We start from the raw sequence: 25,571 nt of genomic DNA, 5'->3' as shown, positions 1-25,571 counted from the left end.
AAATATGTTTTTAGTACAAAAATGGATCTTTACAGAGGAAGTGAAATTGCTCCCTATGCAGGCCTCACTGAGCCATCGGATTTCATCAAAAATATCTTAATTTGTGTTCCGAAGATGAACGAAGGTTTTACGGGTGTGAAACAGCATGAGGGTGAGTAATAAATGACATTATTTTCATTTCTGGGTGAACTAACCCTTTAAAACGTGTCATCACGGTCTGTGAAGAGGGTCTATTGTGAAATGGTTTGTAAAAGCAGGCAATGAGTGTGTCTTCTGAAAATAGTTACAAACACCTGTGCAACATTCAAGTGCTTTTATAATTTTGTTTTTGTAAAATTCTTATAATAGTGCGGTTGTTTTTCATAAAATGAGGTTGAACCTTTGGAGTCATATGATTATTTTAATGAAGTCTTTACTACCTTTCTGGGGCTTGAAAGTGGTAGTTGCGTGCACTGTCAATGGAGGGACAGAAAGCTCTCAGATTTCATCAAAAATATCTTAATTTGTGTTCCGAAGATGAACGAAATTCTTACTTGTAATTAATGACAGAATGTTATTTTTGGCGGGGTGAACTATCTCTTTAAAAGTTCCTCTGCTTTCATGAAATTCGTGATGACTTCATCAGTGTCCTGAAAGTTCGTTTCAGGAAGTAATCATCAATAGCAACACAAGGCTGCTTGAGCTCAAACATAAATATTGCTATAATTTCCCACTACTATGGATGTACATATCTCAACTACTGAGGGGTCCAGGTCTTGTAACTTTTGTTGTATCTGATTGGCTGCATTGCCTTCTTCTTCCGCACTCAACGCAGCGTCGATCTGTATTCCGCCCTGTCTTCTGCAGGACAGAAACTAAATCCGTGTTTTCTTATAAACTACAGGTATGTGAAACTTAACTATATATATATATATATATATATATATATATATATATCAAATATGAGTGTTTATTAGCTGCTCGATTATCATGCTCTGACAGCGCTGTTCAGTTTGGCAAAGCAATTTACTTTCGATTTCAAATGTTGAAATGTTGAACTAAAGTGAATATTTCTAAGTGTAGTTTATTTTTGAAAGTCAGTTTCTCTGGATAAAAACGCAAATAATCTTGACTACAAAAACATACAGTTGACTGAATAAACAATTGTGGAAAGTTGCGGTTAATTTGTCGCAACGTAACAGGAAAACAATGGCACTAAAATATCACAATTATTTTGGCCGGGAGAAATTCATAACTGATATAACCTGATATAGGCTACCTGATATCAAGTAAAGTCTGGTTCAAAACAACTGACAGCGAAAACAGGCATTTGACTAATTAATATATAAGCAGCATGTTAATGTTGTTGTTTTACATGTTTTGTCTTTTTAGCTCATTTAAAGTGGCTGAAGAAAAACAATGGAACATCAGCGTAAGTTTGATATTTAAAAAACACTCAATCCACCATTTGAAAGAATATATTAAATTCACTTGACCTAATTTTCCTGGTTGATTAGTTGGTTTGTTTCTGTGTAGTGTGTGCTGAAGATGAGAAACTTCTTTTTTTAACTTTACTCAGATGCTGAGTTTGTGGACACACACTATGAAGCTCTCATCCAAAGAGTCACATCTCCGATGACCATTGCTGATAAGCTGCGTGACAACAGAAAGCTAAGCTGGGGAGTGTATTCAAAGATCACAAACGCAACTTCTAAAAGGACCCAAATGATAGAGCTCTTAAAAGCTGTGATATCTGGAGGACCTGCAGTAAAATCTGCTTTTTACGAAGTACTGCAAGAAATCAAGCCTGATGTCATTCAAGAACTTGAAGGTACGGTAAAAGTGGGGGGAAAGTTAGGGTCCAAATCTCACTGTTATCTAAATATTAACTACAACTTTTGCCTCAGTAAACTCCTAATTACTGCTTATTAATAGTCAGTAAGTTAGTAGTTGGGAGGATTAAGGGATGTAATATAGTCATGCAGAATAAGGCGTTAATATGTGTTTAATAATAACTAATAAACAGCCAATATCCTAGTATTATGCACACTAATAATCAACTAGTTAATAGTGAGAACATATTGAAACTCAACTTTTATTTCAAATGGATTTTCCAGGTTCATCCTCACAGACGGACTATGACAAGCAGGTAACTGCGTCTCACCATCAAAAATTAGAAACAGAAAAGGTGCTTGAAAAAACAGACAGACCTGATGATGATGGGCTCATCAGGTGGAACCCATCCTCAATAAAATACAGAAGTAAAATAGAGGAGCTCCAGAAAGATCCCTCCAAGAAAAAAGTCAGTAATATCTCCTTTTCCAGAAGTAATAATTACATTATCGGCTCTGGAGGAAGTGGCACAGTATATCTTGGCCTGAAGAATGATGGCACTGAGGTGGCCATTAAACGAATAACCAAAGACCCACTGAACAGCAAAGACTTTGAAAATGAACTGAAGCATCTACGAGATTTAAAGCTTGAGAGCAAGAACATCGTCAGGTATGTGGACTTAGCAGAAGATGAAGATTTTTATTATCTTGCACTACAGCTTTGTGAATATGATATGGAGGACTACATGGAAAATCTTCGTCTGCAGGAACAAAAGGTCAAAGACGACGCTTTGAGGAAAATAGTGAAGGAGATGCTTCTTGGTCTTCAAGTTCTTCATCATGCTGGAGTCATACATCGTGATATAAAGCCTAGAAATGTTTTGATAGGTACATATATAGGTTTTATTTACTACGTTTGCAGCTTTACAAGGATATATATCATAATTTAGTCTGTAACATTAATTTTACATACACTATATTGCCAAAAGTTTTGGGACACCTGCCTTTATGTGCACATGAACTTTAATGACATCCCATTCTTAACCCGAAGGGTTTAATATGGAGTTGGCCCATCCTTTGCAGCTATTACAGCCTCAACTCTTCTGGGAAGGCTTTTCACAAGGTTTAGGAGAGTTTTTATGGGAATTTTTGAACATTCTTCAAGAAGCACATTTGTGAGGTCAGGTACTGATGTTGGCGAGAAGGCCTGGCTCACAGTCTCCGCTTTAATTCATCCCAAAGGTGTTCTGTCGGGTTGAGATCAGGACTCTGTGCAGGCCAGTCAGGTTCCTCCACACCAAACTCACTCATCCATGTCTTTATGGACCTTGCTTTGTGCACTGGTGCGCAGTCATGTTGGAACAGGAAGGGGCCATCCCCAAACTGTTCCCACAAAGTTGGGAGCATGAAATTGTCCAAAATGTCTTGGTGTGCTGAAGCATTAAGAGTTCCTTTCACTGGAACTAAGGGTTCAAGCCCAACTCCTGAAAAACAACCCCACACCATAATCCCCCCTCCACCAAACTTTACACTCGGCACAATGCAGTCAGGCAAGAACTGTTCTCCTGGAATCCACCAAACCCAGACTCATCCATCAGATTTCCAGACAGCGAAGCGTGATTGGTCACTCCAGAGAACATGTCTCCACTGCTCTAGAGTCCATGGCGGTGTGCTTTACACCACTGCATCCGACGCTTTGCATTGCACTTGGTGATGTAAGGCTTGGATGCAGATGCTCGGCCATGGAAACCCATTTCATGAAGCTCTCTACACACTGTTCTTGAGCTAATCTGAAAGTTTGGTGGTCTGTAGCTATTGACTCTGCAGAAAGTTGACGATTCTGCACACTGTGAGCCACAGCATGCCTTGAACCAGTTCTGTGATTTTACGTGGCCTACCACTTCGTGGCTGAGTTGATATTGTTCCCAATTCCTGCTTCCACTTTGTTATGATACAGTTGACCATGGAATATTTAGTAGTGAGGACATTTCCCGAATGGACTTATCACACAGGTGGCAACCTATCACGGTACCATGCTTGAATTCACTGAGCTCCTGAGAGCGACCCATTCTTTCATAAATGTTTGTAGAAGAAGTCTGCATGCCTAGTGCTTGATTTTATACACCTGTGGCCATGGAAGTGATTGGAACACCTGAATTCAATGATTTGGAGGGGTGTCCCAATACTTTTGGCAATATAGTATATATATATATATATATATAGAGAGAGAGAGAGAGAGAGAGAGAGATTATATAACATGTCGTGACATCAAAACATATGGTGATATCAAAACTCTTAAACATATTCTCAACAGATTCAGGAAAAAATGCAAGGCTTGCTGACTTTGGCTTAAGTCGCAAACTAGAGGAGGGCAGAAGCACAGTTCATACTGCTAGAGCTGGTACACAAGGCTGGGAGGCAACAGAGATCCTGAATCAGACTGAAAAGGGTCATTACAAAAAGAGCTCAGACATCCAGGTTTGTGAAATACCATAAATCAACAGTTGATGCGTCTCATTGACTTTCATAGTATTGTTACTATGGAAGTCAGCGGGGTTTGGTTACCCATGTTCTCCAAAATATCTTCTTTTGTGTTCAAAAGGAGAAAGAAGTTAACATCAGTTTTCCCAGTTAATGTTAATAAAATAGTTTGAAAATTGGCAGCTTAATCGTAAATATAGCAGAAGTATTAGAAATATTGAAAATATTTTGGGGGTGGGTATAATGATAATTATACCCACCCCCTCCTGGTGAATTTATGACAAAATTATTCTTCAGAAAATTCACCATTTGTTTTGTCAACAAAAATAAAATGTGTATGGATAAGTAAATAGTAAAAGAACAATGTTTTCTATAAGCTCTTCCAGTTTATTTCTCACTGTCCGGTCAATATGTGCTTCTCAGGTTGCTGGGATGTTGGTGTACTACATCCTCTCTGATGGAAAACATCCTTTTGGGGACATGAAGGATCGTGAGGACAAGATCAAGATTGGGAAGTACTCTCTTGAACATGTACAAGATATAGTAGCCAAGGATCTCCTTGAATGGATGATCAACAAAGAACCAGCAGAGAGATTGACCATTGATGAGGTCCTACGACACCCTTATTTCTGGGATGATTCCAGGTAAATTATAAGTTATGTTTGTAAAACGTTCAGGTGATTTTGACTTCTGCCATTCATCGGCCCGAGGCATAAGCGAACTAAGCGACTGCTTGGGGCCCCCTGGCCAATAGGGGGCCCCCCAATCGTTTTTTTTTTTTTTTTTTTTTTTACAATTAAATAACTTAAACAAGTGATATAAATGAATGAATGAATGAATGAATACGAATGAATAAATAAATAATTCGAGACAAGAAAATTCTGATTTGCCGACAACTGCTGCTGTGTCTGCTAGCGTTTGAGTCATGCGCAATGGACTATATGCACGGAGCGTTCTTTAGAACTTCCGCATTAATATAAGCCAGCTCGAAAACTTCCGGTGAGATGTCATTTGCTGGTGTGTTGAGCATCAGTAGTGTAATACTTAGTTTATAATCAGAATATAGTCACTTAAATAGTCAGGCATAGCATTAATTTAGTTATTCAAACGTAAGACAGCTTCGAAAATAAATAAATAAAGACATACCTCAATGTTCCTCCTCGGCTAAATTCAATTCGACCATTAGTTTTCACACTTTTATGTGAAAAAAAGCTTCAAAAATTAAATATTTATTGTGCACTTTAGTTAGATTAATTGAATAAAATGTGTGTTTTCACAAGTGTGCTGAAATCATTGATCTTGCGCTGCTCTGACTGACATCTGCTGTGATTACAAAGGGAGAGCACGGTGCTCTCTTTCTGTGTAATTAATTCACAATAAAAGTTATTGTTTTTCATAAGATTTTGTGAGTATTTCATACTTCACATTGACAAAATGTTTTTTCAAACCTAGTTATTTTATAATGTTTAATATTTAGTCAAAAACGAAGTGAAAAACGTTTAGAGGAAATGGCTGATATGTGCGCAAATAAATACTACTTTGCCGCCACCTGCTGGTTAAAGTGCTAATTACTGTCTTTTTTATTTTTAAATAAGTGTTATTATCAAATGTTAAATTTCCTACATTTTTAAACGTTCGGTTTTACAATGGGGACAATCTCAGAAGGATGAACAAATTATGTTTGTGGTCATCGCATTAAAAATACCATTTAAAGTCCTGGGGAAAAAATGTGTGTGTGTGTGTGTGTGTGTGTCTCTAATTACAGACACGGCATTTTTAAACAGTCCCAATAGCTTCGTCTTTATTGCAATCAATAAAACTGGTTTATTGGCAAATTAGGTAAATGTAATAACTGCATTAAAATATAAATACAACATTAAAAGTCAACCATAGATGGTTTTGTGTCGATGTACAACGACTACAGAATGAACAGCTAACAGTTCACCGGAAGTGCCCGAGCTGGCTTAACGACAACCAGGAAGTAACCCGTGCATATAGTCCATTGCGCATAGACACCTCGCGTGCATTGACAATTCGCGCCGGCGCGCAAGTGCACGTCACTGTAATAAATGTTATAAATGATAAGCCATGTCACAAAAAAGGATGTATCCTTCTGGTGCCGAAACAAAGAAAAAGAAAAAGACAGAGGAGGAGAAAAAAGAGCAAGATAAAGGTATGTTTGCATAATTATTTACAGAATGTTTTGTGCAGCAGCACAAATTGTGCTCATGTCACTTGAGGTAGCAGCTAGTCATAAGCCATCACCAGAGCTAACGTTAAATCGCATTATTAATATACATTTATTTAGGTGTATTTCACGTATTGATTATAGATATCAGTTTAAGTTGAAAGCGATGCCATATTTCTTTATTATTTATTTATTAATATGGTGGCGAGTGATGTAGCAGTGCTAATGACATTGGCATCAATAATAACTAATAGGTAACTATGAGAAATTATAAAGAATTACTAATTAATTACTAATCACAACATTAAAGTGTTTGAGATGTGAGCAATTGTCTTTTTTTACTCTCAGTGTGGTCATAAAATGCATCATTAATTACTCAAGTGTTACCTAGTCACTATGCAGGAACTACTAGTGATCAGGACCATTATTTTAAAGTGAAAAACATCTTTTTCACTTTAAAATAATGGTTCGTGATCAGTAGTAGTTCCTGCATAGTGACTAGCTAACACTTGAGTAATTAATGATGCATTTTATGATTATATTCAAAGTAAAAATTATGACTGATTACATCTCAGACACATGCTAATGTTCTTTACAATTTGTCCATTAGTTAATAGTTATTATTAATGGTAATATCATTAGGTAATTACTGATTAGTTAATAAGGAACTATCTTCTAAATTTGATATTACTTACTGATTAGTTAAACTTGATTCTATAGTAGTTAATAGTAGTAGCTGAAGTGTTAATGTAGATCTACTCATTAGTCCTGCATTACTTCCTGCATAGATGTTTGTCTATTTTGGTTTTATTTAAAAGATTGCACATTTAATGCACATTTGCATTTGCTAATTATTTATTTCATGTTTTGTGACAGTTTGTATACAGAAGTTTAAGAATAAAGTATTTTAAGCATCGATTTTTTTATTATTTATTTTGTATTAATACATAACCTCACTGTATTCATTTATAATGTAACATTATAGTGTGACATTTGTGTCAATAATCTTCAACCACAGGTGACTTCACGTGGTGGGAGGGGGGCCCCCAAATCAAATGCTGCTTAGGGCCCCCAAGAGGCTCGGGCCGGCACTGTTGGCATCTATCTTGAGCTGTGAATCATTCACCCAAATGTTACTGTCACATCATGTGTCCTGTGTGTTTTTGGTTCAGTCCTGGTGACCTAGTTTCTCCCCAGTCTGTCTTATTAGTAATGTCATTCACCTGTGCCCTGTTAATCACTCCTCATTTTTTCTAGTATATATTCTCCCTGTCTTTCGGTACTTTGTCCAATCTTGTCTATGTATAACGTTTATGTTAATTGTCTGGACTTGCCTTTCTCCTATGGATTTATTATTAAATAGTGTTTTTGTAATTCTCCCTTGTTGTGTGACTATATATACCATTACGTGACAATTACAATTCAACCATTATTAAAATGATCTTTTTTTATTTTTATTTTATTGTTTGGAGCTTGACATGCCTCATTTGCTTTCATTGTATTTGATAAGTGTGTCCAGAACATTCATCTTAAAAAAATGAAGAAAAAAAAAACAAGAACATGAGAATGAGTAAATGATAACTGTTTTCATTTTCTATGTGTGAACTATCCCCTTTAATGCTCAAAACACTGTAACATACCTCAGAGAAACACGCTTATGGTGAATGATGGTTTGACATACTCTTTCTGAACATACAGCCTTGTTCTGTTGCTAAACTGCCCTGCTTACTGCCTGCCTTTTATTTCCCTCAGCAAAGATGCTGTCCTCAGGAAGCTGGGTGATAGGCCTGAAATCCAGAACTATGAGACTTTATCAAAAATTCGCAACCTCTACATAGAAAAGGAGGAAACAGACCCAACAGCAACACTGACCATCTATGAGGCCTTCAAACAACTTAAAATCGATAATGAAAAGAAGTAAGATATATATATATATATATATATATATATATATATATTTTTTTTTTTTTTTTTTTTTTTTATTATGAAGGGAAAACAAAATCCAAACCCACATGGCCCTGTGTGAAAAAATGCTTGCCCCCTTCCTGATTTTTTTTTTTTTTCATGTTTGTCTTCTTTAATGTTTCAGATCATCAAACAAATTTAAATATGAATCAAAGATAACACAAGTAAACACAACATGCAGTTTTTAAATTAAGGTTTTTATTATGAAGGGAAAACAAAATCCAAACCCACATGGCCCTGTGCGAAAAAGTGCTTGCCCCTGCTGTTAAAACTTAACTGTGGTTTATCACACCTGAGTTCAGTTTCTCTTGCCACACCCAGGCCTGATTACTGCCACACCTGTTCACAATCAAGAAATCACTTGAATAGGACCTGCCTGACAAAGTGAAGTAGACCAAAAGATCCTCAAAAGCTACACATCATGTTGAGATCCAAAGAAATTCAGAAACAAATGAGAAAGAAAGTAATTGAGATGTTTCAGTCTGGAAAAGGTTATAAAGCCATTTCTAAAGCTTTGGGACTCCAGCGAACCACAGTGAGAGCCATTATTCACAAATGGCGAAAACATGGAACAGTGGTGAACCTTCCCAGGAGTGTCCGGCCGACCAAAATTACCCCAAGAGTGCAGCGACGACTCATGCAAGAGGTCACAAAAGACCCCACAACAACATCCAAAGAACTGCAGGCCTCACTTGCCTCAGTTCAATGTTCATGACTCCACCATAAGAAAGAGACTGGACAAAAATGGCCTGCATGGCAGAGCTCCAAGATGAAAACTGCTGCTGAGCAAAAACAACATAAAGGCTCGTCTCAGTTTTTCCAGAAAACATCTTGATGATCCCCAAGACTTTTGGGAAATACTGATGAGACAAAAGTTGAACAATTTGGAAGGTGTGTGTCCTATTACGTCTGGCGTAAAAGTAACACAGCATTTCAGAAAAAGAACATCATACCAACAGTAAAATATGGTGGTGGTAGTGTGATGGTCTAGGGCTGTTTCAGGACCTGGAAGACTTGCTGTGATAAATGGAACCATGAATTCTGCTGTCTACCAAAAAATCCTGAAGGACAATGCCCTTCCATCTGTTTGTGACCTCAAGCTGAAGTGAACTTGGGTTCTGCAGCAGGACAATGATCCAAAACACACCAGCAAGTCCACCTTTGAATGGCTGAAGAAAAACAAAATGAAGACTTTGGAGTGGCCTAGTCAAAGTCCTGACCTCAATCCTATTGAGATGCTGTGACATGACCTTAAAAAGGCAGATCATGCTCGAAAACCCTCCAATGTGGCTGAATTACAACAATTCTGCAAAGATGAGTGAGCCAAAATTCCTCCACAGCGCTGTAACAGACTCATTACAAGTTATCGCAAACGCTTGATTGCAGTTGTTGCTGCTAAGGGTGGCCCGACCAGTAATTAGGTTTAGGGGGCAAGCACTTTTTCACACAGGGCCATGTGGGTTTGGATTTTGTTTTCCCTTCATAATAAAAACCTTCATTTAAAAACTGCATGTTGTGTTTACTTGTGATATCTTTGATGATCTGAAACATTAAAGTGTGACAAACATGCAAAAAATAAAAAATCAGGAAGGGGGAAAACACTTTTTCATAAGACTATATATAGTAGATAGACAGATACATAAATACACCATTCTTGACATTTGATTCACGTGCAACTCTTTGACTGCTTGTTTTTTGTCCTTCAGGAAAAATGACATCCTTGCTATAGTGGGTGAGGATTTAAAAAACCTTTGGAAGCTCTTCAACACTGCTAAAGATGTCACAGAGGGAAAAACCTTTTCGAATTGGAAATCAAAGGTGAGTAAAACTGTAAAACAACAAGACTCACCAAAACAAGAGCCTTCCTCTTATTGCTTTGTACATTTTTCCTGATTCATTCAAGGCTGTGTAACTTGAGACTACTAATAATGTGTAGCACAATAGACCATCCATGCTGGTCAAGCACAAAAAATGTATGTTTCATTTGCAGCTTTCAGACATATGGACAGACATTAACAAAAAGCTTCCAGAGGACGTGCTTGGCCTGCTGCGTGTTTTGCGCAACAAACTGGTGCATGCGTAAGTGAGATGAAAATGTTCATCCAGATCTCAGTTACATCTCTGTTCCGTTTATCTTTGTGACTGTAATGCTTCTGTTTTGATTTTAATTCACTCCATCTTTTGTTTCTAACAGAAACGTCAGAAATGAATTTGAAGAGAGGAACATTTTTGGTCTTTTCCCGGACTTCTTCATCAGTTTACACAGAGTGGCTAAACACTTAAACTGGAATTACTGAAGAAGCTGAGAGGACATTACGCCACAACATGGCAAAAGCAGTTACAGTTTTCACATTCAACATAGAGAGCAGTCATTCAAGCACTGTTCTCAAATTTGTTACACAACTTCATTTCTAATGGGTTGTTCCTGGGATTTTGTAGTTCAGTGGATAGATTCACAGATTAAAGTTAAAAAGACAAGAAAAGAAGCTGTGATTAAATTTTCTCTTTTAATTACAAAGGTTTCAGGGTCCATTCAAATATAAGGTATTGTTTTAACAAATTAAAAATGCAGCAGCAAGTTGGTGGATGTGTATTATTAGTAACAAAAACATGTTTGTTTGAATTGTGCTTTGTGGCTTCTCTGTAATCGACCAGTAAGTTATTATGAATACAAGTTTTAATCAAATCGGGGCTGTAATAATTTTATATGATTGGCATCTATTTTCCATATTTTTAAAAATTTATATTATGTACATAAATGGTTTATGAAAGCAGTCACTGAGTATGTCTTTTGGAAAAACAGGGCCTACAATCCAAACTAGTGATGCACTTGAAAATGATGTTTGTTTGGAAAATGTTTGAAATAAAATTTTAATATTTTTCTAAATGATAATTCCTTTAGGTGACATTACTACTATAACATCTATAGTATGCAGGTCTAAACCTGCAGAAATTATGTATAAATAAATACAGAAAAAAAGTAAAAGTAAGTTAATTTTCATATGGTTCAGTGTCGCTGTGTGCCACACTCAAAATGGCGCCCTGACCGTCCATCTTTCACGCATTCATGTTCCTCTTCCGCCCTGCATGCGCTGTCAAAAAATCCCACCTGTCCAACGTCCTTATCGCTGGATGACAAAAGTGCGCTAGTTGTACGGTCTGCTCATAATTCGTGGTTTCCAGGTACGTGAAGCTTTTATCTGTTTATATGACATTATACCCGAGTCCTTTATTCGCTGCTAGATGATACCTGTGCTCTTGGTTCAACTGCTGTTTGTGTGCATGACTTGTGGCCAAAAACTGTGACGCTAATGCTTACAGAATACATGCCTGAGGATTTGTTTACCTACACTGGACAGTGGACAGTGACTGAAACTCTCCCAAGCTCTAGTTGTATTATGAAATCTGTTATTTAAAACACAATGTTAATATCCTGTATATATTGTCTTTGGGTGTTTTAACCAGTTACTTCAGCATAGTTTCAGCATAATTCCATAATTTGTATTCTGAAATTGTGTGCTGCCATTTTGCCAAAACAAATATTAATTTGACAGGCCCAGCCTGATTAAAAAAAAAAAAAAATTAATAATAATGCATGGAAATGTTTAAGGCATTGTTGTCTGTGTTTTGATACATGCATGCATTGTAATGTATGGTTGCCCTATGACATTCATGACATGCATTATTAATTTTACAGAGGCTCACTCATCATGGCATTAAGGAGTGTGAGTCGTCTGCTTGGGAACAGCCAGAGATGTGTCCTCTTTACAGCTTCCAGATCACAGAAAACTGCTGCGGCTTCTCCAAGGGGTCAGAACAGCAGTTTGGATACTTGTGCCCCCTTGTGTTGTTCCAGACCTGTTTGTTTGTTTGTTTGTTTGTTTGTTTGTTTGTCTATCCATACAGTTTTTGAGATATATTTCAAAAGTTTTGAAGCCACACAGTGTATTTATGTAATGAACAGACTGAAACTGAGTCTTTATTCAAATCAAATCAAATCAAATCATTCATGCAAATCATTATGGAGGTAGAAGATTATTTTAATAAAATAACAACATACAGGTTTGGAACAACATTAATAATTTTAATTTTTAAGTCTTTATTCCACAGCTGAGCTCAAGTACAGAATATAAGTTATGTTCTTCAAGCTTGTTAATTTCCTTCTCTGAAATAATAATTGGTATGATTTAGTGCTCAAGAAACATTTCTTATTATTATCAGTTGAAAATGGTGCTACTTAATTTTTTTTGTTGTATTTTTTTCAGGAAACTTTGATGATAGAAAGTTCAAGGGAAACTGAATTTTTTAATCTTTTGTAATGGTATAAATGTCTTTACTGTCACTTTTGATCAATTCAATGCATCATTTTTGAATAGGTGTGTATTTCTATTCGCACATGCATAACATTGTAAAGATGCACAAATGTATAATTCTCTTATTCCTCTATCAGATGGAGAGAAGTCTGGTGAAAAGAAGCAAGTGAAAACACGTACGTTTACATCTTTTGCAATATTTTCTGCTCTAAGCTTCTGAATATCTGCTGATCACTAACCTACATGTTTGTTATATCCGGTCATATTAACCTCAGCTAAAGCGCAGTTTAACTGGCGAGATGCTTTGGAGCTGGAGGGTCTCCTGACGGAGGAGGAGGTCATGATTCGAGACTCCTTTCACACCTACTGCCAGGAGAAACTCATGCCGCGAATCCTGCTGGCCAACAGAAATGAAGGTGAGTGTTTGTGTATATCACATTGACAGCTTGTAGTTTACAGCACGACTTCTAAAATGAGCTACGGATTGTGTAGTAGGGTGTTAGTTTCCATTGACTGAAGGCATTTTTAAACTAACTGTTCTTTGTTTTCCACTAGTTTTTCATCGTGAGATTGTGTCTGAGATGGGCGAACTTGGGGTTTTGGGCCCAACTATTAAAGGTATGCACAATATACCAGCACCATATTGGTCAGCAGTCGATATTAGAGCAAATCTACACGATTAATAAAATCGAAAAATGATTATCAAATTGCAAAAGCTGCGATTTAAATAAATATTTGCAATGTAAATGCAATATTTGCGTGTTCATTTACACAGCTCACGATACACTATTTTCAGTGACTCAATTGGATGCTGCTCCACACAAACTCCATCTCTGCTTCCGAGTTTGTGTCTTATAATGTGCATTTGGGAACACAACGGGCGCAAAATATATTCCCAAATTTTATAGAAAGCACCTGTAAACCAACTTTTGTCAACAAAAGCGACACTATATGTGCTCCCTGCAGTTTGAGGGTTTAACTTTTGATTAGATTTAGAAATAAAAGTGTTGAAATTTCTCCTCCTACATCCTGTTCTTCTTTTTAAAAATAAATAAATAAAATATCCTGTTCTTCTTCAATCCAGAATGGCAGCACAGCAGAAAGGTTTGTTACTGTAGAGGCATACATGTGCATTTTTATTATGCAATTATGCATTTTTTATTAAAAGTAATTAAACTAAATAATAAATATGACTACTGTAATATTTTAGTGTAAATTAAAAAAATTATATTTATGAAAAATAATGTAATGTCATTTTGCAGCTGTATTGTAAAATAAAATTCTTATTTTTCTTAAATACAATTTTTTTTAAATTGACATTTTAAAATCCTTATTTATGTCTGTCTTGATTTAATTTAAGAATAAATTAAATATAAGAATTTTATTTTACAATACAGCTGCAAAATGACATTACATTATTTTTCTTAAATATATTTTTTTATTTACACTAAAATATTACAGTAGTCATATTTATTATTTAATTATTTTTTATAATTTTTTTTATAAAAAATGCATAATTGCATAAAAAAAAGCATATTTATGCCTCTACAGTAGAGGCGCAGCTCAAACAAACCTTTCTGCTGTGCTGCCATTCTGGATTGAAGAAGAACAGGATATATTTTTAGAAGAACAGGATATAGGAGGAGAAAGTTCAACACTTTTATTTCTAAATCTAATTTAAAGTAATTTTTGTTTATTAGTGTGGTTGAATTAAATCTTTTAATTTGAGCAGCAAAGACACTGGTTAATAAAGTGAAATTAAACACATAAATATATATGTGTAATTTAATATAGTGAATTATTACAGGTTTGCATAAAATTCCGAGATTGTTTTTATGCATTTTGAGGAATACTGAATGTTTTCGTGTAAGTTTTCACATATACTCTGAAACTACAATAACCATCATGTTCATAAAGCGTTAACCGATGTGTTAACTGATACAAATTTTGATCTAAAAAAATATATTAGTAAACGATGAAATTTACATTTAACTAAATGCTGTAAAAGTGTTGTTCAATTAACTAATGTTAACAAATGAAACCTTATTGTAAAGTGTTATTGTGTAACCATTTATATTTTTCTGTAACTCACTCACGCACACTTCCCTATCAAGGTTACGGCTGTGCTGGCACAAGTTACGTGGCGTACGGTCTCATTGCTCGCGAGGTGGAGCGAGTGGACAGCGGCTATCGCTCGGTCATGAGTGTGCAGTCCTCGCTGGTCATGCACCCCATCAATGCTTACGGCACCGAGGAACAGAAGCAAAAATACCTGCCCAGACTGGGTAAGACTGCAGAACGATTCAGGAAATGAGTCACGATGCAAAACATCTCAATGGTTCACATTCTTTATCTTTTGACTTTGGGCTGAAGTATCGCTCATAAGATTCACCCACTGAAGTTCATAACCATGCAGACAGCATAATGTCTATGTGTTGTGCAGCACGAGGAGAGATTCTAGGTTGTTTTGGACTGACAGAGCCAAACCATGGCAGTGACCCGGGCAGCATGGAGACCAGTGCCAAGTACAACCCGTCTAGTCGCACCTTCACCCTCACCGGCTCCAAGACCTGGTGGGTCCAGCGCCGCTGTTATACAACGCAGGTTTAGAACAACAGTAGAGTTCACACATGCATGGATAAAATCACAAAGTGTAGGTTCTCTGCCATTTACAGTCTGTGTCCACATGGTGCTGCTATAAGGCTTTTTTTTATAAGGACTGCATTCACTTAATGGACAGTTGCTGCCAGAACGCCACAGTTATGATGTATTTTTGTAGCCCATCCCAGAAGTTTGCATTACCCTGGTTCCCTTGACAAAAACCCAATTGGATTATTGCAGAAAATAAGCTCTGTGACCAACAAAAGATTATGATTCTAACACCTTTTGCTCATCATGATAATCTTCACAAATTAACAAAAAATTTGTATGAATTTTTAATCTTTTATACAGTCGCCTGAAGTAAAAATCTAAAATTAGACTTTAAAGTCCCCCGTGGTGAAAATCAAGTTTTTAATGTTGTTCAGATGTCAGTGTGGTGTTTTAAACATGACAAAGCATCTCTTCTATCATCTCAAACTTGCTCCCATCTCGCACAGGATTACGAACTCACCTGAGGCTGATATCTGTGTGGTTTGGGCCAAATGCGATGACGGGAAGGTGCGAGGTTTCATCCTGGAGCGTGGAATGAAGGGTCTGTCCACCCCCAAGATCGAGGGCAAGTTTTCTCTACGGGCTTCAGTCACCGGCATGATCATCATGGATGAGGTGGAAGTGCCAGAGGAAAACCTGCTGCCCAAAGTTACAGGACTGGCGGTGAGTGAGAGAGAAACTGCATGAGACACCATCAAGAAACACTGGCTCAGGGTTTATTGACTTTACTTTATTAGTAGTAGGCATAGAAATAAAGAGGAGGACTGGTTCCCCGAATAAGCCTGGTTTCTCCCAAGGTTTTTTCTCCGTTTTAACACATATTTGCCACTTGTTTGCCACCTGATGTCACCTTTTGGAGTTTGGGTTCCTTGCCGCTGTCGCCTTTGGCTTGCTTAGTTGGGGACACTTGACATTTAACTTGACATTTGATTTCAACAGTGCTTTGATCTGCCTGCATTGACACTATTCTTTAAATTTATGTACCAGTTATCACTGTAAAGCTGCTTTGACAGAATCTGCATTATAAAAAGCGTTATATAAATAAAGGTGACTTGACTTGACTTGATAAAGTCAATGCTTTGAAACAGAAGGTGTGATAGAAGTTTCTTCCCTATTGTGACGTATCCAAGTAAAACGGCTTCTCAAAGAAGAATAAATGTAGGGCAGGGCTTGATTTTTGTCCATGGGGAATTGATTGGATGGTTGTGGTTTGCTATTGGAGGATCTCATGTTAGTGACAGGTTGCCCCGCCCTCGCGCCAGTAAACTTGTCATCAGAGAAGAGAAGAGATCAGCTGCAAGAGGGAGGGGGAGTTATTCTGTTTAAAGATTATGAGCAAATGATGCTCACAGATAAATAATTTATGAGTACAATACAAAAAAAAAAAACATCACACATATGCTTTTTGTGCTGATTTTTTTTTTTGTACTGTCCCAATACAGCCAAATAAACTGAATAGTGTCTATATTGCTTAAGCCAATTTCATTTTTGGCCATTTTGAGATTTATCAGCTGATTAATGGAAGTCATAATCAGCCCTTATGTCAGTTCCAAACTCCACTAATCACCTTAGGTGCGTCCCAATTTGCGTACTTATGCACTATTCTATGACGTTTTTAAATATAAATAGTGTGAGTAGTGCGTTCACACAGAAATTCCAAAAAAGAAAAAGTGCACTTTAAATACCCTGATGATGCGCTAAGTTAACAGAAAAAACAAAGTGTGGAATGTTGGACACTTCATGCACTCAACTGTCACAGCTTTTATTATGTAGCAGAGGGGGAGGGGCGATCAGACTCCGTTGTTAAATGACAAAATAACCTTATAAAATTCACACACATACATGGATGAGTGTATAGTGCGTTACTTGGGACGCAACTCTTGCCAATGTATAATACTTTTTTTTTTTTGGTAATAATACTAATATAGCCGGGGTTTTCTTCCTTATTCACCAGGGTCCATTCGGGTGTCTGAACAATGCTCGCTATGGCATCGCTTGGGGAGCTCTGGGAGCCGCCGAATTTTGTTTCCATGCCGCACGTCAGTACACACTGGACAGGTCAGAACACGTCACCATCTGTTCTCATTAATGACTGACTAGATGATGTGGAAAGTGTGGAAGGATTTTAAAATGTAAATGTTAATGTAAAAAACTGTTTATTGCTTGCTTGCCAAGATTGGCTCCCCTTATAGTTCATTTCTATATGGTTCTTACAGATGTTATTTTTCAGAATGTAACGTGACCTGTAATGTTCTCTTTAGAATCCAGTTTGGAGTTCCTCTAGCCAGAAACCAGCTGATACAGAAGAAGATGGCAGACATGTTGACCGAGATCACCATCGGCCTGCAGTCGTGTCTGCAGCTGGGCCGACTAATAGATGAGAAAAAGTGAGGTTCATCTTTATAATTCTGCAGTTTTTAGGATTTATAGACTAGAGCCGCCTTTCCACTGCAGGAACTTTCCCCAGGAACTAGAGACTTTGGGGTGGTACTCGACCGCAGGTTCTAAATTAAGTTCCGGGTAAAGATTTTCCCCCTCAGAAAGTCCCTTCTCACGAAGTAGTGCTTTTTCAAAGTTCATGAACTTTTGGGGGTGGGACTTTTTCACTGAACATGCTGATTGGTTGAGTTCACGCAGCATTTTATTTTAATCAGCATGTCTGTTGCGGTGTGTGCAGTAAGAGTTGTTTGCTATTCGAATCAACAATGGAGTTTAAAAAATATGACTGACGGACCAACAACGAGGTTAAGGCTTTATTAAGCTTCTATACGGAGGATGAAATTCAGCGGGAACTGTAAAGTCGTGTGCTCCGCACTAATTTGTCTAATCTTCACCGAACTTTAGACCACAATGGAAATGCAGACAGAAACAGGTCTGGGGGAACAAAGTCCCTGGGACAAATTGTTCTGGGTAATTTGAGTAGAAACCAGGCTATGGATATCATTTTTGTGAGGATGAAGGGATTAAGTGTAGAACAGGGAAAGACATATGCTTCGTGCAATTTACACATTTTACAGGGTCATGAAAAACTTGGTAAACTAAAAATTGGTCATTTTGACTATATTTGCTATAATGATTAACAAAAAAATCCTCTTCCAATAATCAACAACAGATGAAGTCATGAAAAATATGGAAATGCTTAGACGCTTCCCATTCCTTCACTGTTTTTTTAAAAGGTCCAGTACTTCATCTCAAGTCATTTTTATTACAAGTCACTTCAATATTTATCATTACAAAAATACCCCAGTGAAGTTCCCCGTTTCCTGTCCTGTAAAGCTGCTCTGCAGGAAGTTAAGGTTATTTGAACTAATTAAAAACATACAATTTAGAATTTAAAACCTGTCTGGAAAGAATTACGTTAATCTGTAAGAGAATCACCCCTCATTGAGGTCTATCCAAGCTAACGGTCTTTACTCTCTGATCTACGTTCACAGATCAGCTCCAGAGATGATATCTATGCTGAAGAGGAACTCTTGCGGTAAAGCCCTCGATATCGCTAGACAGGCCCGAGATATGCTGGGAGGAAATGGCATCGCAGACGAGTATCACGTCATTCGTCACGTCCTGAACCTGGAAGCCGTCAACACTTACGAAGGTCAGAGAGATGTGAATAAAGTGATAAGATCAGGCATTACAGAGAAACCGATGTGTAATCCCTGATTTAAACTTCCTGTTGCTGTTCACGGCACAGATGAGAGTTTTGTAATGCTCTGAGCCTTTAGGAAAGTGATCGGGATTACAAAGCAAATTTTTGGAGGACAACCGAAAGCTTGCATTAAAGCACTTTATATTTTTTTCCAGGAACAAACCTATTCAATACATCCTGTCTTTTCCCTTATTCTTTTTTAGAGGAATACTATATAATTTCATAAAAACTGCCACTGTAACCCAAAATATAAACTACAAATACTGGCACAAATTAGTCACCATAAAGGTGGCTGTTTGTTAGTGCATAGTTTTACACTTAGTAAAAATCCTATACATTATAGTTAACTGGTAACTGTCAGGGCCAGTAGCCGGACACTTGCCGTTCTTTATTTATTATATTTTCAAAACTTTTGCATTTGCTCCCAAAGAACTCTAAAAAGTTTAGCGAGCGAACACAAAACATTTGCGTAAGAACACAAAAGCATTGATATTAAATTTTTCCTTCAATCTCTTTTTTTTTTTTTCATGTCCCTTTAGGGGCTCCATAATTTATTGCCTTTTTTCTCTATAACATATTTTAGTAATCATTATGACTTTGGTATAATTATTAGAAAGCTTAAACACAATTAAAAGGCCACGTACAAACTGTAAAGCTTCAGGAGTGACAACCGGGAGTGAAGCCATTATGTTCTGTTAATTTAACTAAACCAATGTTTACAAAGGCCTCATGTTTTGTTTCTGTTCATAAGGCTACTTCACAGAGCACACTCTTGAAGTGTTGCTATGTCCACTTATTATAAGCATTTTGGGCTTGTTTGGGCTTGGCTCATAAAGCAATCAAATTTATGGGGATATTAAAGTGGGCAGGTGTGGGTTACGATATTTTGGTTTTGTTCTCAATAGAAAGCATTTAAATGTATCTCTGTTTATTATGGCCTTTTTCTAGCAAAATCTGGCAACATGATTTGAGTGAAGCCTCGTACATCTTTCCTTGTGGTTTTCTTCACCGCACGCATACAGAAGAGAGACACGTCTCTGAGGAGAGATTAAATACGTCATTCAGTTCCATACACTCTGCATAGAATTTTTGAAAATGCGTTCGTCACTACCGTAAATTACTGAACTGTGTGTACAGAACGGGATTAAGCACTAAAAGGTGAACCGACAACTGAATTTGGCGGCAGTGTATACGTGGCCAAAACTGGACATTGCATTACCATGGAAGCAGTACTTTAAAACCTTTTAGCGTTGGAACTCGGTTAGACATATGGCTTTGATTTTCTAGCAATTTGATAGTCCAAATAATATTGTAAAATATGCATCCCTCCAGGAACTGAGTTTGACACCCCTGCTTTACAGTAAACTTAAACTTCTGTAACTTTATGCTTTAATTTTTTGAAGCTGCTTTCAATAATCTGTTGGGCATCGTCTTTAAAAAGAGACCAAGCTTAGATCTGTATTCCAAAGCATTCATGAATTGCAAGCATTTAGTTCAGATCTGTGCTCAGAAAGGGGGTGAAAGTTAACAGGTTAAAATTTGTTCTTTTATGAAGTAAAAGTTTGAAAAGCAAAACCAGATTGCACATGTAGATTTGTCAGCATGCCTTGTGTGTGTAATATTTTGATCAAACATTGTTTTTTGTCATCTTTTGTAGGTACCCATGACATCCATGCCCTGATCCTGGGCAGAGCCATCACTGGACTGCAGTCCTTCACCGTGGACAAATGAGCTGCTGCCTCCCTACTGTACCCATCATTTACTCGACTTCTGCTGCCTTTTAACCCCTTTCAGTTCAGAACGCTTGTAGAGTTTGCATCATTTACCACTACAACTTACTTGAAATCTTTAAGAAATACGATATTCTCTAAATGTAATGGAAAAAAAACGCAGTATTTCAGGTAATGTATGTGATTTTTTTCATGTCTGTACTTCATGTAGTCTTTGTCAGAGATCTATTTTTCTATGTTCTAACTAATCACACTTTGAAATAAGGTTTGACTGCAGGTTTTTGAAGTAGATTTGTAAAAAAGGATCGCAGAGATGAAAAAGTGCACGTTTTTGTTTGTACATTTATGTATTATAGAAAAATCTCAAACTGTTAGGCTGTTTTGAACAAATTATATTTAATACAGGTGAATAAAATGTGAAATATTAGTGTTTCCACTTTGGTTTTCATTACGCAGATGAGGGGCTCTAGGGCCGGTTATCAAATTCTCATTTTGTAATGTTGTATCTTGCCATCTATAGTTATTTAGAGCAGCTCATTTGTGCTGAGAAAGCCATAAAGAGAATTGGCAATGAATGAAATGAGTTTTCAGTAACTAATGCTGGAGGAGAAAAGCCTTAATCCTACAAAGCTCAAACCTTAGTTATTGAAACAATATAATGTGGTTACCAAAACCACTTTTCGGTTTAGAAGGAATGATAGTAAAAGTCTTTTAGATAAACCATGTATTTTGAACATTGAACATTCTTTAACATACTATATTTAGAAAACACATTTTAAAACTAATATTTTATATTAATATAATATTTAACAGTTAATTTTAATTACAATACAAGTGTACAAGCAACTCAAAAATCATATGTGTACCCTGCCTCATATTATGTTATTGTTTGGCTGTGTATCTACTGCTCTGTGCTGTGCTGCAGGCCTTTATTGATGATGGCCAGGGTTTGACTGGCTCCCTGTAGCTCCATGCTCAGCTGACTGCATTTCTCCAGCACCTCCGACAGCTCAGCGATGCTGGCCTCCATGCCCTGACTGTGCTGCTCATAATACTCAAACATCTGCTCCTTCACCTGCTGACACATCTCTCTCACCTGCACAGACACATACCACACATCGCTATTAAATCAGAATTCACTTTTTTGAAAAAGGTCGGTCTGCATTTAAAAAAGACAATATACAGTGTCTGCGTTACTGATTTTGCAGTTGCTGCTGAACAATGTTACACAATCATTTATAAGCAATAACTGACTTTTCATGTATTTATGCAATAAAAACAAAGAAAATGCTCTTAGCCCTCTGAGTAACAACACAGCACAATTTCCACCAATATCTGACTGGATACACCCATGTAAATCACTTGAAGGGATAGTTTACCCAAAAAGAAAAATTCTGTCATTTACTCACCCTGAGGTGAGGAAGGAACACAAAGGAAGATCTGAATGTCAGTAATCAAACAGTTGATTTTGTGCTCTACAGAAAGAAAGAAATTCATACAGGTTTGGAAATACTTGACGGTGAGTAAATGACGACAGAATTTTCATTTTTGGGTGAACTAACTCTTTAAGACATTGGATATTAAGTTCCTTCAAACGTTTCCTCAAAACATTGGTAAACCTGACCACTCATCAGAAGTTTGAGACCTCTGAAATGTGTTTACAGTTATCAGAAATGAAATTTTCATTTTATGCACATTATATATTGTTAACACTTCAGTATGGGGAACACATTCACTTTTGCCTCAATTAACACCTAATTTACTGCTTATTAATAGTAAGGTAGTTAAGTTTAGGTATTGAGTAGGATTAAAGGATGTAGAATAAGGTCATGCAGAATAAGGCAATAATATGTGCTTTATAAGAACTAATAAACAACCAATATACTAGTAATATGCATGCTACTAAGCAACTAGTTAATATTCAGAATTGAACCCTAAAATAAAGTGTTAAAAAATACACACCGATCAGGCATGACATTATAACCACCTTCCTAATATTGTGTTGGTCCCCCTTTTGCTGCCAAAACAGTCCTGACCCATCGAGGCATGGCCTCCACTAGACCCCTGAAGATGTGCTGTTGTTTCTGGCACCAAGATGTTAGCAGCAGATCCTTTAAGTCTTGTAAGCTGTGAGCTGGGGCCTCTATGGATCGGACTTGTTTGTTCAGCACATCCCACAAATGCTCGATTGGATTGAGATCTGGGGAATTTGAAGGCCAAGTCAACACCTCAAACTCGTTGTTGTGCTCCTCAAACCATTCCTGAAACATTTTTGCTTTGTGGCAGGGCACATTATCCTGCTGAAAGAGGCCACAGCCACCAGGGAATACCATTTCCATGAAAGGGTGAACTTGGTACAATGCTTAGGTAGGTGGTATGTGTCAAAGTAACATCCACATGGATGGCAGGACCCAAGGTTTCCCAGCAGAACATTGCCCAAAGCATCAAACTGCCTCCACCGGCTTGTCTTCTTCCCATAGTGCATCCTGGTGCCGTGTGTTCACCAGGTAAGTGACGGAAACGCACCCGGCCATCCACGTGAAGTAAAAGCAAACCTGATTCATCAGACCAGGCCACCTTCTTCCACTGCTCTGTGGTCCAGTTCGGATACTCAAGTACCCACTGTTGGTGCTTTCGGCGGTGGACAGGGGTCAGCATGGACACCCTGACTGGTCTGCGTCTATGCAGCCCCAAACGCAACAAAATGTGAAGCACTGTGTATTCTGACACCTTTCTATCAGAACCAGCATTAACTTCTTGAGCAATTTGAGCTACAGGAGCTCGTCTGTTGGATCGGACCACACGGGCCTCCTTTCACTTCTCATGTGCATCAGTGAGTCTGAGTCACATCCTTACACCTCCCATGACCCTGTCGCCGGTTCACCACTGTTCCTTCCTTGGACCACTTTTGATAGATACTGACCACTGCAGACCGGGAACACCCCACAAGAGCTGCAGTTTTGAGATGTTCTGACCCAGTCGTCTAGACATCACAATTTAGCTCTTGTCAAACTCGCTCACATCCTTACACTTGCCCATTTTTTCTGCTTCTAACACATCAACTTTGAGGACAAAATGTTCACTTGCTGCCTAGTATATATCCCACCCACTAACAGGTGCTGTTATGAAGAGATAATCAGTGTTATTCACTTCACCAGTCAGTGCTCATAATGTTATGCCTGATTGGTGTATATCTCATATAAAATGTACTTAAAATGGAAATGTTGCAGAGAACATTTCATTTCTGATCATCATTATAAACATCCATATTTTATAATATACCTGTATTTATATATTTGGTTAATGGTTAGAGAGTCAGGCTTGTAACCCGAAGGCCGTGGGTTCGAGTCTCAATACCAGCAGGAAATATTTATATTATGTTGGTATTACTTTAGCCAACTGCACTTACTACATAAAAAAATACAATATCAGTCAAGATCTAATGTTAGTTTCTTTGCATCTGTTATAGTCTCAGCCTCAGTTGTCACGTCCATGGACCATGGGCTGAAAGTTTGATACACAAGGCACACAAAATGGGAATCACTTTGGGAGTTTTGAAGTCGTCATCTGATTGGTTGAATTCTACAGCTATCTGGGAGACCTGTGTGTTGTGTTTTTTAACAGTCCGCCTGGAAACAAAGCCGTCGTAACGCCAAACCCCCTCATGGAAGAAAAAACCTGAGCGCTTACCAGGATCAACTAAACGCTGTTTTTTTCTTTCAGAGAGTGATGCACCATTGTTGCAGTAAATTTGCACAACGTTCTTGAATTAATTATTTATTGGACGCACACTGGTCTGTTATTGTAGGGACATCGATGTCACATTTTCACACCCCTAAACATGACACTGAACAAAAAACGAACTGTGATTGGTTGCTTTACATGTCAGTTAGGTGGCCCTTTGGCCACTGAAAGCTGCGATAGAGTCCAGACCTTCTGCTGTCTGTCTGAAGTTCTGGCTAGTGATGAGTACCTTTTTAATGAGCTTTTCCTCAAAGCTGTTCATCACATGTTGGTCCATGGCCCGTCTCTCATTGATTCTCTCAATAAGGTCCTGTGCTTTCTTTCCAATCTCATCTATCCGTTCATTTGTGGGAGATAAAACGGCAACATCTTCCAGAGTACTGCTGCCTGGTAAACTTCTAGTTGAGGCATTTGAAATACCAATACCCGAGTCCTCACTGTCACAGGGTGAGAAATAGGTAAAATTACAGTACATTTAATCAACAATAGTATGAGTATTTTAAAAGAACATGTTTTCTATTACTGGCTCACCTTTGCTGCTCAGAGCTGTCATTCAGGGTAACAAATGACAAAGATTCACCTGTTGAGTTAAGACCATCATCTGGCATCTGCACAGAAAATATTAACTTCAGAATTTAATACTAGAATATTATCAGACATTTGACCACATATGTCAGATGTACCTTTGCTGATGCATGGTAATGACTTGATTTGGGTGTTGACTGCATTGTCATGGAACCTGAATTTCCAAAGAAATGCTGAGCCATGACCTGAAAACATAAAATATTACACATATGTACACAATAACATAAGAAATACATGAATTCACGTTATCATGATAATTAACCTTCGTCCTCATACAAACACGTAACGTTAGGCTGATATCGTACCATAGTGCGGTGATTTTACCAAATTATTTATTTTTAATACAAACCACACGGTATTGTACTCCAAAAACGTCAAAGTACAACATGACTCTTCTATTGTGCATGTAATTCATATGGTACGTAAATAATCATTAATTTCACCACTAAAAATGAG

At 37.5% G+C, this 25,571-nt stretch overlaps 3 protein-coding genes across 4 annotated transcripts; 2 read left to right on the top strand and 1 right to left on the bottom strand.

The window, feature by feature from the left end:
• Positions 1-653: 653 nt before the first annotated feature.
• Positions 654-11,272, top strand: LOC137017896 (uncharacterized). Its single transcript, XM_067382651.1, has 10 exons — positions 654-883; positions 1,372-1,411; positions 1,559-1,810; positions 2,097-2,699; positions 4,126-4,289; positions 4,716-4,936; positions 8,233-8,397; positions 10,152-10,263; positions 10,436-10,524; positions 10,640-11,272. The coding sequence occupies exons 2-10, from the start codon at positions 1,399-1,401 to the stop codon at positions 10,740-10,742; spliced, it is 1,722 nt and encodes a 573-aa protein (XP_067238752.1). The 5' UTR covers positions 654-883; positions 1,372-1,398; the 3' UTR covers positions 10,743-11,272.
• A 256-nt stretch (positions 11,273-11,528) lies between these two features.
• On the top strand, positions 11,529-21,194 carry gcdhb (glutaryl-CoA dehydrogenase b). Of its 2 annotated transcripts, XM_067382653.1 has the most exons (12): positions 11,529-11,628; positions 12,143-12,255; positions 12,896-12,934; positions 13,034-13,174; positions 13,314-13,376; positions 14,873-15,043; positions 15,202-15,331; positions 15,857-16,073; positions 17,365-17,468; positions 17,672-17,797; positions 18,845-19,005; positions 20,714-21,194. In XM_067382653.1, exons 2-12 carry the CDS (start codon positions 12,156-12,158, stop codon positions 20,785-20,787), a joined length of 1,326 nt encoding a protein of 441 aa, XP_067238754.1. In that variant the 5' UTR covers positions 11,529-11,628; positions 12,143-12,155; the 3' UTR covers positions 20,788-21,194. The 2 variants fall into 2 exon arrangements, with proteins under 2 accessions (XP_067238754.1, XP_067238755.1); XM_067382654.1 differs by lacking the exons at positions 11,529-11,628; positions 12,143-12,255 and adding an exon at positions 12,284-12,821 and having other exon boundaries at positions 20,714-21,193.
• Positions 21,195-21,323: 129 nt separating this feature from the next.
• syce2 (synaptonemal complex central element protein 2) lies at positions 21,324-25,297 on the bottom strand. Its single transcript, XM_067382655.1, has 4 exons — positions 25,214-25,297; positions 25,062-25,138; positions 24,760-24,967; positions 21,324-21,882 (listed from the first exon to the last, which is right to left on the bottom strand). Exons 1-4 carry the CDS (start codon positions 25,295-25,297, stop codon positions 21,688-21,690), a joined length of 564 nt encoding a protein of 187 aa, XP_067238756.1. The 3' UTR covers positions 21,324-21,687.
• Positions 25,298-25,571: the final 274 nt, after the last annotated feature.

This window comes from Chanodichthys erythropterus, chromosome 3, assembly GCF_024489055.1.
Source record: "Chanodichthys erythropterus isolate Z2021 chromosome 3, ASM2448905v1, whole genome shotgun sequence".
Lineage (NCBI taxonomy): Eukaryota > Metazoa > Chordata > Actinopteri > Cypriniformes > Xenocyprididae > Chanodichthys > Chanodichthys erythropterus.
Note: the sequence above shows the minus strand (reverse complement) of the source record. Positions and strands in the feature narration are given on the sequence as shown.

Coding starts and splice junctions, on each gene's coding strand:
- LOC137017896 (XM_067382651.1), top strand. Junction 1,811..2,096: donor TGTCATTCAAGAACTTGAAG/GTACGGTAAAAG, acceptor TGGATTTTCCAG/GTTCATCCTCACAGACGGAC. Junction 10,525..10,639: donor CGCAACAAACTGGTGCATGC/GTAAGTGAGATG, acceptor TGTTTCTAACAG/AAACGTCAGAAATGAATTTG.
- gcdhb (XM_067382653.1), top strand. CDS start 12,156: ATGGCATTAAGGAGTGTGAGTCGTCTGCTTGGGAACAGCCAGAGATGT. Junction 13,175..13,313: donor GCTGGCCAACAGAAATGAAG/GTGAGTGTTTGT, acceptor GTTTTCCACTAG/TTTTTCATCGTGAGATTGTG. Junction 17,469..17,671: donor CGTCAGTACACACTGGACAG/GTCAGAACACGT, acceptor TGTTCTCTTTAG/AATCCAGTTTGGAGTTCCTC.
- syce2 (XM_067382655.1), bottom strand. CDS start 25,297: ATGGCTCAGCATTTCTTTGGAAATTCAGGTTCCATGACAATGCAGTCA. Junction 24,968..25,061: donor GACAGCTCTGAGCAGCAAAG/GTGAGCCAGTAA, acceptor ACCCTGTGACAG/TGAGGACTCGGGTATTGGTA. Junction 21,883..24,759: donor AGGAAAAGCTCATTAAAAAG/GTACTCATCACT, acceptor GTGTCTGTGCAG/GTGAGAGAGATGTGTCAGCA.